This window comes from Amblyomma maculatum, chromosome 1, assembly GCF_055883805.1.
Source record: "Amblyomma maculatum isolate TAMU_Amacu chromosome 1, ASM5588380v1, whole genome shotgun sequence".
In the NCBI taxonomy this organism is placed as follows: domain Eukaryota; kingdom Metazoa; phylum Arthropoda; class Arachnida; order Ixodida; family Ixodidae; genus Amblyomma; species Amblyomma maculatum.
The window spans coordinates 279,621,140-279,633,351 of NC_139344.1; the positions used below are offsets into that span (position 1 = coordinate 279,621,140).

The 12,212-nt window shown below is 42.9% G+C and overlaps 2 protein-coding genes across 5 annotated transcripts in view; one reads left to right on the top strand and one right to left on the bottom strand.

Moving 5' to 3' along the window:
• Nucleotides 1–2,513, bottom strand: part of Rpn10 (regulatory particle non-ATPase 10) — a 36,425-nt gene extending 33,912 nt beyond the window's left edge. For both annotated transcript variants that reach the window (XM_084591421.1, XM_084591422.1), the window contains exons 1-6: nt 2,354–2,513; nt 1,990–2,130; nt 1,804–1,915; nt 1,613–1,699; nt 1,486–1,554; nt 1,348–1,409 (exon numbers count right to left, since the gene is read on the bottom strand). In XM_084591421.1, coding sequence (XP_084447547.1) covers nt 1,348–1,409; nt 1,486–1,554; nt 1,613–1,699; nt 1,804–1,915; nt 1,990–2,130; nt 2,354–2,379 — 497 coding nt within the window. In that variant the 5' untranslated portion in view covers nt 2,380–2,513. The remainder of the gene's footprint in view (nt 1–1,347; nt 1,410–1,485; nt 1,555–1,612; nt 1,700–1,803; nt 1,916–1,989; nt 2,131–2,353) is intronic.
• Nucleotides 2,514–2,727: 214 nt separating this feature from the next.
• Sec8 (exocyst complex component secretory 8) overlaps nt 2,728–12,212 on the top strand; it is a 96,970-nt gene continuing 87,485 nt past the window's right edge. For 2 of the 3 annotated variants that reach the window (XM_084591417.1, XM_084591418.1), the window contains exons 1-5: nt 4,937–5,114; nt 5,371–5,411; nt 5,529–5,617; nt 5,830–5,892; nt 5,981–6,119. In XM_084591417.1, the coding sequence (XP_084447543.1) occupies nt 5,037–5,114; nt 5,371–5,411; nt 5,529–5,617; nt 5,830–5,892; nt 5,981–6,119 (410 nt within the window). In that variant the 5' untranslated portion in view covers nt 4,937–5,036. Of the gene's footprint in view, nt 2,871–4,936; nt 5,115–5,370; nt 5,412–5,528; nt 5,618–5,829; nt 5,893–5,980; nt 6,120–12,212 lie in introns of those variants that run through there. The other variant, XM_084591419.1, reaches the window with a different exon arrangement.

Below are 12,212 nucleotides of genomic sequence, written 5' to 3' on the forward strand. Positions count from 1 at the left end.
TTACACCAGAATATCAGCTGTTCTTTGCCTTTAAAAATCAATTTTTGCTTTCTTGCATAAGTGGCATTGTGCTATACGAGGTTGATCACGTGTACAGTGGATGACTTAAAAATTTACTCAAAATGCTGTTATGCAACCATATTCGCATATGCAAAACAAAACAGTGAAAAACAATGTAGCCAAGATGTCTTCATACCTCTCGCGTTCTCATGTGCAAAACAAAACAATAAGAAGCAATTACTCCACACGTCATTGTACATCACGCATCACATGAAAAGAAATGTATAGAGAGGAAAACAAAAATGCAGCATTTCAGTAGATTAATAAATGTTTCAGGAGATTAATCAGCATTCATGACAGATTCTCAACGAAGCCTAAATTGTGCAATCAAAAACAAATAACCAAACAAATAATGCTCATTTCTATTTAGAAGCAGCAGTCTATCAATTCTAAAGATAAGCATTAATTTTCAAGCTTTTATAAGGGCAACATACATTATGGCTTTTTTCCTGCTTTCCATACGTCAGGAAAAAAACGAGAAAAGTTTATTTCCAAACTTTCCTGTTTTTTTTTGTTTTTTTTTCAGAGCTCTGCCATCTCTACTGAAAATAGAGGAGACGCTGGTCTAAGCCAGTGTATACTCAACGGCCAAATAAACCCCCAGGTTCCGATGCTTTACTACAGAATAATTACTCTTTATTTTATGTATGCATTTTATTACCCATGCGTTCTAGTCCGCACGCACCCGATAAAGTTGGTCAATTTTTTGAACGTAGAAGCATGCAACATGAAGAAAAAAAATTCTGAAAACAGACCAGACACTAAATTTTTGCTTGTATTCAGTAAAACTGATCTGAAATATGCTCAGAAGTATGCTTTTGCTTATGTCTGAAAAGGGCCCATACCACAACTAGTGCATATAGCTGCCAGGTAACCATGCAATGAGCAGCTTAAAACAAACAGTACATTTTTTGGTATAGCAAATCAACCAGTTAACACTAATTTAATTACAAAATAGTGACCACACTGCTGCCAGCTTACTCCAAAACTTGCATTATATCTAGCATATATGACTACCAGGAGACCGAAAGCAATCTGGTGATTTAGCTGGTGTTGCCACTTAATCTAAATACTAAAGAAATATCACAACAAAGCTTTTTACTATGAGCACAATCACCCTTCGAACTATGCTCACAAGCTTCACAGCTCTTGTTACTGATCATCTAATGAACGCCTGTCCCAATTCACAGAACAAATTTCAAGATGCTACCCATATCTTTACCCTCAAAGGTTAACCAATCAGAAATGCCACACAATACCCCATATTTCAAAAATAGTAGAACATACCCACTACCGTCTTTTCCATTCAGTGTGTTGATGAAGGATGCCAACTTCTCTGTATTTATATTCTGGACCGGGAAATGAAAGCAAAGAAAATGCAACAACATTCATTACACGATTAGGAACAGTAAAACAAGCACTTACGTCCTCTCCAAAGTTCACTATGTCAACATTAACTTTTTCTTTCTTGAGACGTTTTGCAAGTTTGGTGAGCTGAAAGCAAGAAACCACGTAAGAATTCAAGACATAAACAGGGCACACTCGAAGGCACCTCTCTCGAATCGGTCTCGATGGGGCTGCCGACAAAAACAACGATGCGCATCTTGTGGTTCTTGCCCTGGCGGTGCTTGAGCACGAGCTGCAAGTAAACAGCATGACCAATTCAGGCTTACAGTAACGCCAGATGCCGCCCTGTGAAATTTCATAGATTGACACTGGAGAAAAAAATGGGAAGTAACCTACGTGAGCGATCCGAATAGCAGTCAGGAAATTTATGTCTCCCTTCGGCTGCACTTGATGTAGCTTGGAAAGTAAGCGCCCAACATCAGTGGTAAGCGTGGCCAAAACTTCGGAACTGTGGCAAATAGAGCAGAGAAAGAAAATACCCATCAGCGACAAAAATATAGTAGCATGTGAAAATGCGCTTACCTTGCTAGTGTCAGCAAGCCAACATTATTCTCAGGATTTGATCGGGTCTTCGAGTGACACACCAAACTAACAGCCTCTTGCTGTGCTTGTAAGCGCGTGGGTATGAAGTCACCATTGCGCATGTACTCGCTGTTGTCCACGCTGTAAAAAAGTCAAACAATGAAGATTTATGATGCACTTTCAGACACCGCAAAAAAATATATTTCTCAACGTCAATAAAGAGCTAAGCCTTGCATACGTAATGCAAGTCATGTTAGCTCTTCAATGACTGCCATCGGCCACTAATTACACACAGAGTTCCTTTGAAGAACGCCTCTACGACGCTTCGGTTCAGGACCACAGTAAACCACACGCTCCTACTCACCACACCACAGTGCTTTCAAGAACCATTTTGACCGGCACTGCTTGCAAGCTCGGCCGGGGAACCCCTCTCGATCACTCTTTTGCTCGAGCTGGAGCGGACGAGCCAGTGGCACGGACCAAAAGCCAACCTACTCGCTCGGAGCAGCGGCGCAGCGACCTGGAGCGACTCAAAGGTGACTTGAGGCCATAGCCATGGCTCCTTACGTCGCTTACGTTACTTTGCAATATACAAGTTAATCAAAAATTGTAAAAACCTTTACTGTTACTTTATTTTATGCTCATAATATTGCAATTTAAATGCGTATTTAAAGGTTTGCACTTTTCTTAATGCGTTCTTAACGGCAGAGACAGGTCTCACAACAACGTAAAAGTACTATGTTTCCTATGTTCATGCACTCTTGTTAACTACGTATTCACACCAACTAAACCAGATATCTGCTTTGCAATGCAATGCAGATGCAATGAACTTTATTCAAAAGAACAAAGAACATTGATATTGCGTTGATACATGGAGGAAGGTAAGTTTTTCCTTCCTCTGTTTTAGCAGGTGTGGGCAGTGTGGGCATGGTAGAAGAACAAATGGTAGCGTAACTCCCATAGAAGCCTGCGTGTCGACTCTGAGCGAGGCTTTAGTTTCCCAGCGCCCCCTGCGAACTGTGAGGAACAGCAAACACGTGACGTTGCTTGTGACGTCACAGTGATGTACTTTTGGCGGGGAATTTGATTGTCTTTTAACTTATGAACGAAAAACAAGGCCAACAACGACGGAGGCAGAACGATGCTCGGATAAGGCAGAAAAATGGACACCGTAACTGTTCAGCCAACTTTGCTTGACATGGATTTCTACTGTCAAGTTTTACGTTAACTGAAATGTTACGGCATCTTTAACCACCTTATCATAGCATCGTTCTGCCTCCGTCGTCGTTAGCCTAATCTTTCGTCGCGCGTCATGTAAACGCATTCTGGGGCTTATTTCTTCGGGCACATTTGTGAACAAGGGCCTTCAAGTGAATTCGGCAAGCACATGGATAGAATCACATGGCTTGAGGCATTTCACTAAGGGCATAAATGAGTGAAGCTGTGCTGCATAGAAAGCCAGGCTTTATTAATTCACGATTACTTACATAGACTCTTCACGACAATGAAATCTTTAAGTGTAGGAAAGCGACCACCGCTCATTCGTCATGGTCTTCATGAAATACTCGTGATAACAAAATGACCTCAGCGTAGGTCTCCTAACGAGACGCGGTGAGATTATAAAAGGGTAAAAAATCTTGCTAACAAACAATACATATCAGTGTCAAAGAACAACAAAAACAAACGAACGGAATAACTAACGCTTGCGCTAGAACGCCAACCTGTAAGAGCTTAGGTAAGCAATTCAAATTGGGATTACTAGTATTTAGAGGTTAATGCGTCTGAGAAGTGAAAATATCTACGATATAGCTTCGCTCCAATAAATCTTGCCCTGTTCATGATTCTCATATTTTACTCGCGCTTCATTTGCCACTGAGAGGAGTCAATGTGAGGTTACAAATTTACAACTTAAGCATTTAACATGTTCACGAGAAAGATCCCATTGACAATAGGAACATCACTGTAATAACAGCTAAAGCACGTTCAGCGAACGTTGGTGCGGTAATAGGACGCAGTAAGCAAAACACGCAGCAAAGGGAGCGGAACGGAAGGTTTTGAAGCAATGCGACACGCATCTTGGGGGCAATAAAATCTCACCTTCACCGTTCAATTAAAACATGCAGCGATACGCCGCTCATGCAGACGTGTATCCGTAAAACAAGCCACCACTTTTGCGACGTGCCTGGGAGGCCGAGCCGAGCCGCCGAGCTGTGACGCAGCATTGTCCCATCGTCCGGAAATGCGCACATGCAGCGGCAATCAGTTTCTCATCGAGCACAGACAGTCTTCGCCTTGCTGTAAAGCTCTACCACAACCAGCATAATAAAATACTGACTGTTTGTTACAGATAACCCACTCTGTACGCAGCGCGCAACGATGAACGTTGAACCGGGGCCGATGACGCACCTATCCCGCGCATGAAAAAAGCTTTGGTCTGAGCCATGTCTGAGCTTTGGGCAACTACGCAGCGGATAATAAGTGGCCGAGAGAGGCCGTTAGAAACAAGTTAAAATATTATTAAAAACGTGACACGTTTTTTTCTTACGCAAGAAACAAAAACGGCATTCATTCCTGAGCGCGAATATTATGTTTACTTTCTAGTTCTTTGGAGTTCTGGCAGATCTTATTTTCTGTGCGCTAGTAATTTGCCTCACAGTTCGCAGGAGCCCTCATCATCGAGTTGATGCCTCTGACAGTAGGCAGCTGCACGCGTTTTCTTCCAAGTTGCGCGACCAGTTATACATTGACCTTGGTGTGGGCCTTGCAAGGTGTTGTGAGATCTGTCAAAACGTCTTCTTTGGCGATTGTTATGCAGAAAATAAATCAAGAAACGCTATAACTTCCACTTAATTTACTTAGGTGTGTTTTATAAGTATACATATTTTATAATACTTGGGATTTAAAAACATATAGATTATTTCTTTTTAGCTTCCTAGCAGCGGCTGAAACAGCCGCCGCGAAAATGGCGTAAGATGAGTTCGGCGGCGTGAGTGCTTGTGGCAAAAATCTAGCGTCAAACTTGCATGTTTCTGCTTTAATTACTTTATATGAAGATGGCAAACTATGTCAGTTCATCGGGTGGTCCTGTGCGGCCACCGAGAACGTTTAAGACGACAAAAGACTCTGTAAGAGTTCTTGCCTTTTATCGCGGCTGGCATTTTTACCGCTATAGGCGGATCTGGGTCTAGTTTTAGCTTGTCTGCGTTTCTTATTCTCTGTGCTGTGTTTACTGCTGTGCACGATGGTGCTGTAAACAAGAGAAACCAAGGATAAGCGTGTGTGATATTGCCAGCTGTCTACTTAGCAGTTTTCTTGGTCTAGACGCGGTCTCCGGGTCATACGGGAGACTGGTAACACGCCCTTTTCTTCGTTTACTTCCAGAATGGCCTGCTTATATCGGTTATCAGATCGCTTTCTGCGAGGTGCGTATTATTTATGAGCTCCTTCATAGCATGAAGTTGCTTGTTCCATTTGCAGAATGTTTCTGCATTGCGCGAGTCTCATACGGTTTCCGCCGCCCTTTTCTTGAACCTTGGTAGCCAAAACAGCGCCGATCGTGATCGTGAGAAAGCGAAACTTGAGAAGGACTTCAAACGTAGCGATCAGAAGTTGGATGACTTGGTTGCACGTGAGTAGCAGGGATCTTACCAATGTCTTGCGTGTTTTCTTTCATATTTTTAGTGCGGATGAATTGCCTCGTACAGCATTGTTGACCCGCAAACGTTACCTGTGCACACTTTCTAATCTTCCCTGCAGTCTTTGCGTGACGCTGAATTTCGCTGTTGGTGTGGTATCAATTTCATGGCAGACTAACTTTGGGAGTTGTGGGTGTTTTTGCAGAAAACAAGGAGGATCTTACTCGAGCGATGCAGGATTTCAGTAAAATTTCTTCTAGAATATCAGGCAAGGTTTTTTTTGTTTGTTTTTTCTTTCGTGCGTATTTTCTGAAGTTAGCTTGTGTAATGCTGTTAGCCAAACTTTATTGTTGCAGCTTCACGCAGCAAAGTGCAGTGTATCAAAGAAAAGCTGACAACTTGCAAGACCCTTCTTCACTGCAAACGGGATGAACTGAAAAAGCTTTGGCTCGAAGCTGTTGAGCACAAGCATGTGCTTCAACTTTTAGAAGAAATGTAAGTCATTATACTGTCTGTTGGTTTGGTCTAATGTCTGTTTCTGTATGCATGCACTATACCATAGAATTTTAACCAGGGTTGTGAAAGGAATGATGTATTTTGGTTCATTGGAGCAGTCGAGCACTGCGTGACCACATAACCCTTTAAGGGTATTAATGCAACAGTGTTAAAGGGACAGAACACTGACCAAAATATGTAATGAAATTTTGAAATGAAATTTGAAAGGGAAAGATCTTGCCTCGTATAGTATAGATCAAGCACTACAATATCCGAGGAACGAGGATTTATAATTTTATTTTGGCACTGAAAATTGCATGAAAAGGACTGAAGTGGCCGCTTGTGGAGAAACTGCAATTATCACTATAGTAACTCACATGACCACATCTCGGGAAAATGTCACTGGTTTTCGTAAGTGCACATAGTTCTCTATTCTTTGAAAACGCTTGCCTTCCTTTATTACATTTTGCACTCTCTCCGGTGTGCCTGTCAACAAAAACACTCTCCTTTCACACATATGATGTGCTTTTAGTGTTTTTCACTAGATGCTGCTACAGTGTTTTAAATTCCTTTGAAGTGGTGACCATGGCCCACTAAATCTTCTACAGAGACTGCATGATGCTAGTGCACAACAGATTAAAGGAAGAATGGCAGTCATCATAGAGTAGGGAGGTAAAGAATAAACTGCAGTTGGTGAAGCCAGTTTTAGGGGAATGGAAATCATGTCATCATCAGGAACGCTTCATGGAAGTGATATTATGCCACCTCCGCATTGGCCACACACACGACACACAAATTTTTGTTGAGAAAAGAAAGCAAACCCCTCTGTGAAGAATGCAGAGAGCAACTCACCATAAACCACATTTTGTTTTCATGCAGAAGATTTGAAATGCAAAGAAAAAAGTATTTTACCCGATTTTACGATGAACACATTCCTTTCCATCCAGCTCTGATTTTAGGTGAAAGTGGACTTGTTGATCTATCATGTGTTTTTAGCTTTCTAAAAGGAGCAAATGTTTTAAAGAAACTATAGAATAAATAGTATACACCACTTACAAGCTTTTGCTTGGCGCATGATAGCCTGAGCTGCTTATGCGCCAATAAACCCGACAACAACCACCCACTAAATCCTCTGTCAATGAGGCCTACGTTCCTGTGCCGTAACAGCTTTAGGTGTAGAAACTGAAATGGATGCAACTCTGTACTAAGAATGTCTAATTACTACGTTCCTGTGCCATAACAGCTTTAAGGTTGATTCACACGGCGGACCAAATCGCGAATCACACTCACGATTCGCTGTGACGTGGCCCTACGTCAGTGATTTCCGCTGCTTCGCTTCAGTCCGCAAGCAGCAATTCGCGATAAGGCCGCGAGTCCTTTTCACAATTCGGATCCTTCACGGACAAGACATTTTTTATTTATTTATTTCTCTCGCGGAACGCTTTCCAGCTATGCTCCCAGTGCCCAAGCATAGACAACCTAACATACATTGCACTAAAACGCTGGAGGAAAGCGAGAAGTGACTTCAAACGACTGACGGCAATCGTTCCTATTTTGGAGTCGAACTAGCCTGTTTTTGCCTTCATTCGCAGTACAGGGTTTTCACAGAAATTAGAGGCAGGCTCTTGCACTGCGTGATACCGAATGCGTGAGTTTTGTGGCTGCACAGAGCAGTCGCTTGAATGTATTAATCGCTTTCCTCAAGCGTTTTGGTGCGCTTACAGTTACGCTGCATAAGCTTTGGCATTTGGCACGTATGTACCGGGAGCATAAGGGCAGCAGTCCGAATGGTCATCTTCCAAGGATTGAAAGCAGCATGTTCATGCAGCTCTCATAGAGTAAGCGCGATTGCTTGCACTGCAGAGAACTGCCTGCGTAGTATATACCACATCGAGCGGAACAGTCACCACAACAATACTTTCGCAAAACGGCGCAGCAGCAGTAGCTGCAGGCCACTGCACCCCGCGCATTCACCCACCGTCCACACATCGTTCATAGTAGGCTACCCTCGATAAAAGTGCGCCAGAACAAGGCTCACCTCTCGCGCACTGCTCTGGGAGCAAGAGTAAGTCCGCTCTGTCGTCTGCTGTTTTCTCCCACCGTGTGAATGCTCTCTGTGGACGGGCGGACCCCGGATCAGAGGTCACGTGACCGACCGCTTCGCTATTCGGTCCATCATGTGAATCCACCTTTAGGTGTAGAAACTAAAATGGATGCAACTCTGTACTAAGAATGTCTAATTATTATCTGGCGGATGAGATTTGCACTAGCTGTTGGTACAATACTTTTGTCGGCATGTAATCGTCATCGCAGTTGCTACTCATGTTTTCCAGCATCGGACTACATAAGAACTGGTGCATGCTCTAATCGAAAAATTCTTGGTAAAGTTTTTTTACAGCGTTTCTGACAAAACCGCTACGGAATCAACCACTCGTGACAGGGCGCTTTCCAGTGCGGGGAAAAAATTGGACGCTTTAACTCTTTCCCTACCGTGGGCAAAATGGCCGTTTTCTGTAGGTTTCAGTAGATTTTTTTTTTCTGTTAAAACTATCATGTCTAAAATTTTTTTACAATACACGAAAATAGAGTCGCTTTTTAGGCATACAACTTTGAATATGAAGTTGTGGGTTAACACACAATATAGTTTCCCAAAAACCAAATTTTAGAAAAAAAATTGAACAAAACTTGACAAAATGCACTTATAAATCAAACAAAAACAATTTCAAGCACTTTTCGAGATATGCAAAATGCAGAGCATTATATTGGCCACTCCCTGTGAAAAAAGAGAAGTTCTGTATTGAATAGTGTTCTCGATCCATAATGAGCAATCAACGAGGGCCGCTGCAGAGCGCCATGCCAAAACAGAAGCCCGGTTCCCTTCTTGGGCAGAACACCACTCCCTGTTTTGTGGGAGGCAAGATATTGAGCTCAAATGACGTTGACACCCTGGGAATGAGGTAAATGACACCAACAACACAAGCAAAACATCCAGAGCGGTCCCAGACACATGCAAAACAGGCAAACAAATTGTGACCGCCGATGTTTTGGGCTGGTTTCAATCGTCATCGGGGTCGGAACTGAATTCTGACGACAAGGCAGCATCTTCAGAGTCACTGCTGCTTGGGTCGTCAATAAAATCGGTCGTAGACAGTGCAGAATCGTCAGATTTGCCACGTTTCGAAGTGCGCATCATCGATGCAGATGCCGCCATTCTCGCATGCGAATCCGCCTCTGCCGCGTGCTCGGAGCGCGTTAAAAAATGGCTTCATTGCGGGAAAAAATGTAAACAGCAATAAAGTGTTAAGCTTTAGTTACCCGACTACACGCTAGGTGGTGTAGTGTGTCCGTGAACGACGCGGAAAGGTTCAAACTTTGCTCGCGAAGTCATTCTTAGCGGGCCGGAGTGCGGCCGCTGGTGTTCCAGGCTGGTTTCGTCGGCAGCGGGGTCAAAACTGAATTCTTACGATAACTGGCAGCATCTTCAGAGTCGCTTCTGCTTGGAACATTGATAAAATCGATCATAAATAGTGCGTAGTAGCCAGATTTGCGACGTTTCGAAGCGTGCGTCGTCGACGCGGATGCTGCCATTCTCGCATGCGATTGAGACGCTGCCGCGTGTTCGGAGCACGCTCAAAAATAGCTGCTTCGCGAAAAAAATGTAAACAGCATCAAAATCAAAATTTCAGTTATCCGACTACGCACTAGATAGTATAGCGTGTCCGTGAGCAACGCAGAAGGGTTCAAAATCTGCACACGAAGTCATCGTTAGCGGGCTAACGATGCTCAATTGGTGCGGTAGGGAAAGAGTTAAGTGCAGTGTTCTGTCCCTTTAAAGGTCCCATGTCGCAGAAAAGCCTGCGATGTCGCCATTGGTGGCCTTTAGAGAAAAATCTTGATGGAAGCAAGGAATTAATAAAAATTCAGGAACACATCATGGAATGTTCTGGTTTGGTTTGTGGGGTTTAACATCCCAAAGCGACTCAGGCTATGAGAGAGAGGAATGTTCTGATGGCCAACAAAATTATCAGGGAGGTTGCTGCGTCAAAGGAAAGTAATCCCACTGAAAAAAAAATTAGGTTAAGGTGGGCTACGCGGGGATCCAAACCCAGGACATCTGGTATGGGAGACTGGCATGTTGGCCATAGGCCACATATTTCTTTGGCTGAAGCTGAATAAAGGGGGACCTAGTGAATGTGCTGTGGTCTTTGACCTAGCGAGTTGCCTTATAGACATGTTCAGCATCCCTTGTGCTGTTCAATCACTATATATATATATATATATATATATATATATATATATATATATATATATATATATATATTAGGCATCAGGGTGTTTCACAATGTATCACCAATTGGCCCAACATACTACATTACTGATTTACCTAGTTTTGTAAGGTATATCTGTGGGTGTCCTCCTTGTGTCCCATCCCTTGTGCTGTTCCATCACTCTGATACCTATTTGTTTTATATTGTTGTATACAGCATTTCACAATGTATAGGTAGTTCATGTTACTGTATTTTCCAGTGTGTTTTAAACTCTACACACTGTGGGCAAATTAATGGCTAATATGGCTTACGAAGATTTTCATTTTATTTTTTTTCACATTTCCTACTATACTCGGCTCATTGGGCTCTAGTAGCAGCTGATTAAAGATGAGATGGACGAGGGACTGGTTTTTCTGGTGACCCTTTAGTAGTTGAGGTGAATAAATGAGAGTAACAATAACTCAGAGTCATTGCCCACCAGAGCTCTTATTTGTCTTCATTTTAATGTTCAGGCTAATGTATGCAAGAAAGAGTGTTTGAATGTGTAGATCTGATCCTGAGGATATATGCCACAAACTGGAATTGTAAAAAATGCTACAAGGTAGACCGCACAAGGTTCATGGTACTGCCTCCCCACAGTGTGTGATCTATCTGGCATACTTACATAAGGAATAAGCCTCGCAGGAACTTATCATTGAAGAATACCTTGCATTGGAAGAAGAGTATGAGAAATATGCTTCATTTTACACAGAGGGTCAAAAAGAACCCATCATGAAGGCTCCATAGGGGGCATCTGTTAAAGTCTATGTTCGGTGTACTGTGCGACACCACACAAACCTTGAGCACCATTGCCTAGTCGTGTGTGGTATAGCTGTGTCAGGGGAATTGGGGATCCTGGTATGCAATAAATGCATGCACATTTGCTGTTTACAACAGATTGCTCACTTCTTCAGTCACAGAACAAACTGAAAGCAACAGACATTTCACAGAACAAAATTTTGAATTATAAAACATTGCTGTCACTGAAATGCAGGAAGAGCCAGGGCGTCCGATCGCATAGTCCGCATAATGACCAGAGTTATGAAAGTGCTGCTTAATTGTTATGGCAGATGGGCCACGACACTTTTATTGCAAAAACACTTCCAGCATGGCGCGATGGAGTCCACCCATTTCAGGTTTCTGTACTTCTAACAGAGTGTTGCTATGGCAACAATCAAGCCTAGTTTTGTTATACATGGTTATACTACGAGTTGCTATGTGTGACTACCGTGGCCAAGATCAAGGACACATAATTAGGTCTAATTAACATTAATTAGGCTTTGCCAAGTTCAGCTTAAGAAATGAAGTCTGAACATGATTGAACACATTGGCAATACCTTCGTGAACTTAAGGAGGGACACTGCTCTTTGAGACGAAAAAATCACGAAAAAAAATGATTTTTTGAAACTGACATTTTCAGAATCTGTAGCTATTATTCCTTTAATTTGCCAGGTTTTATATCTCGCGGTGCAGTATTTGGGCCACAGAAGCAATTTATAGCATCGCTGTCAGCTGAAATCTGCGCAAAAACGTTTTTTTTTTTTTCGAGGTGCGTGGGTCGTTTTCTACACGCCCGATCGCAGCCATCTCGGTCTCGTTGGAAAGAGCGGCTTTTCTTTTCCCATTTCCCGCCACAAGTGTTTTCGCCGGCTTACTGGTGACGTTAAAATCCGAGCATAAAAAAAGTCCAAACGCGTGGTTCTATTCGTCGAGCTAGCACACGTGATAGAAAAGCGCGCTGTGATTGGCCGCGCAAAGTTCCCGTCGTCTGCTCCTCCGCAGGCGG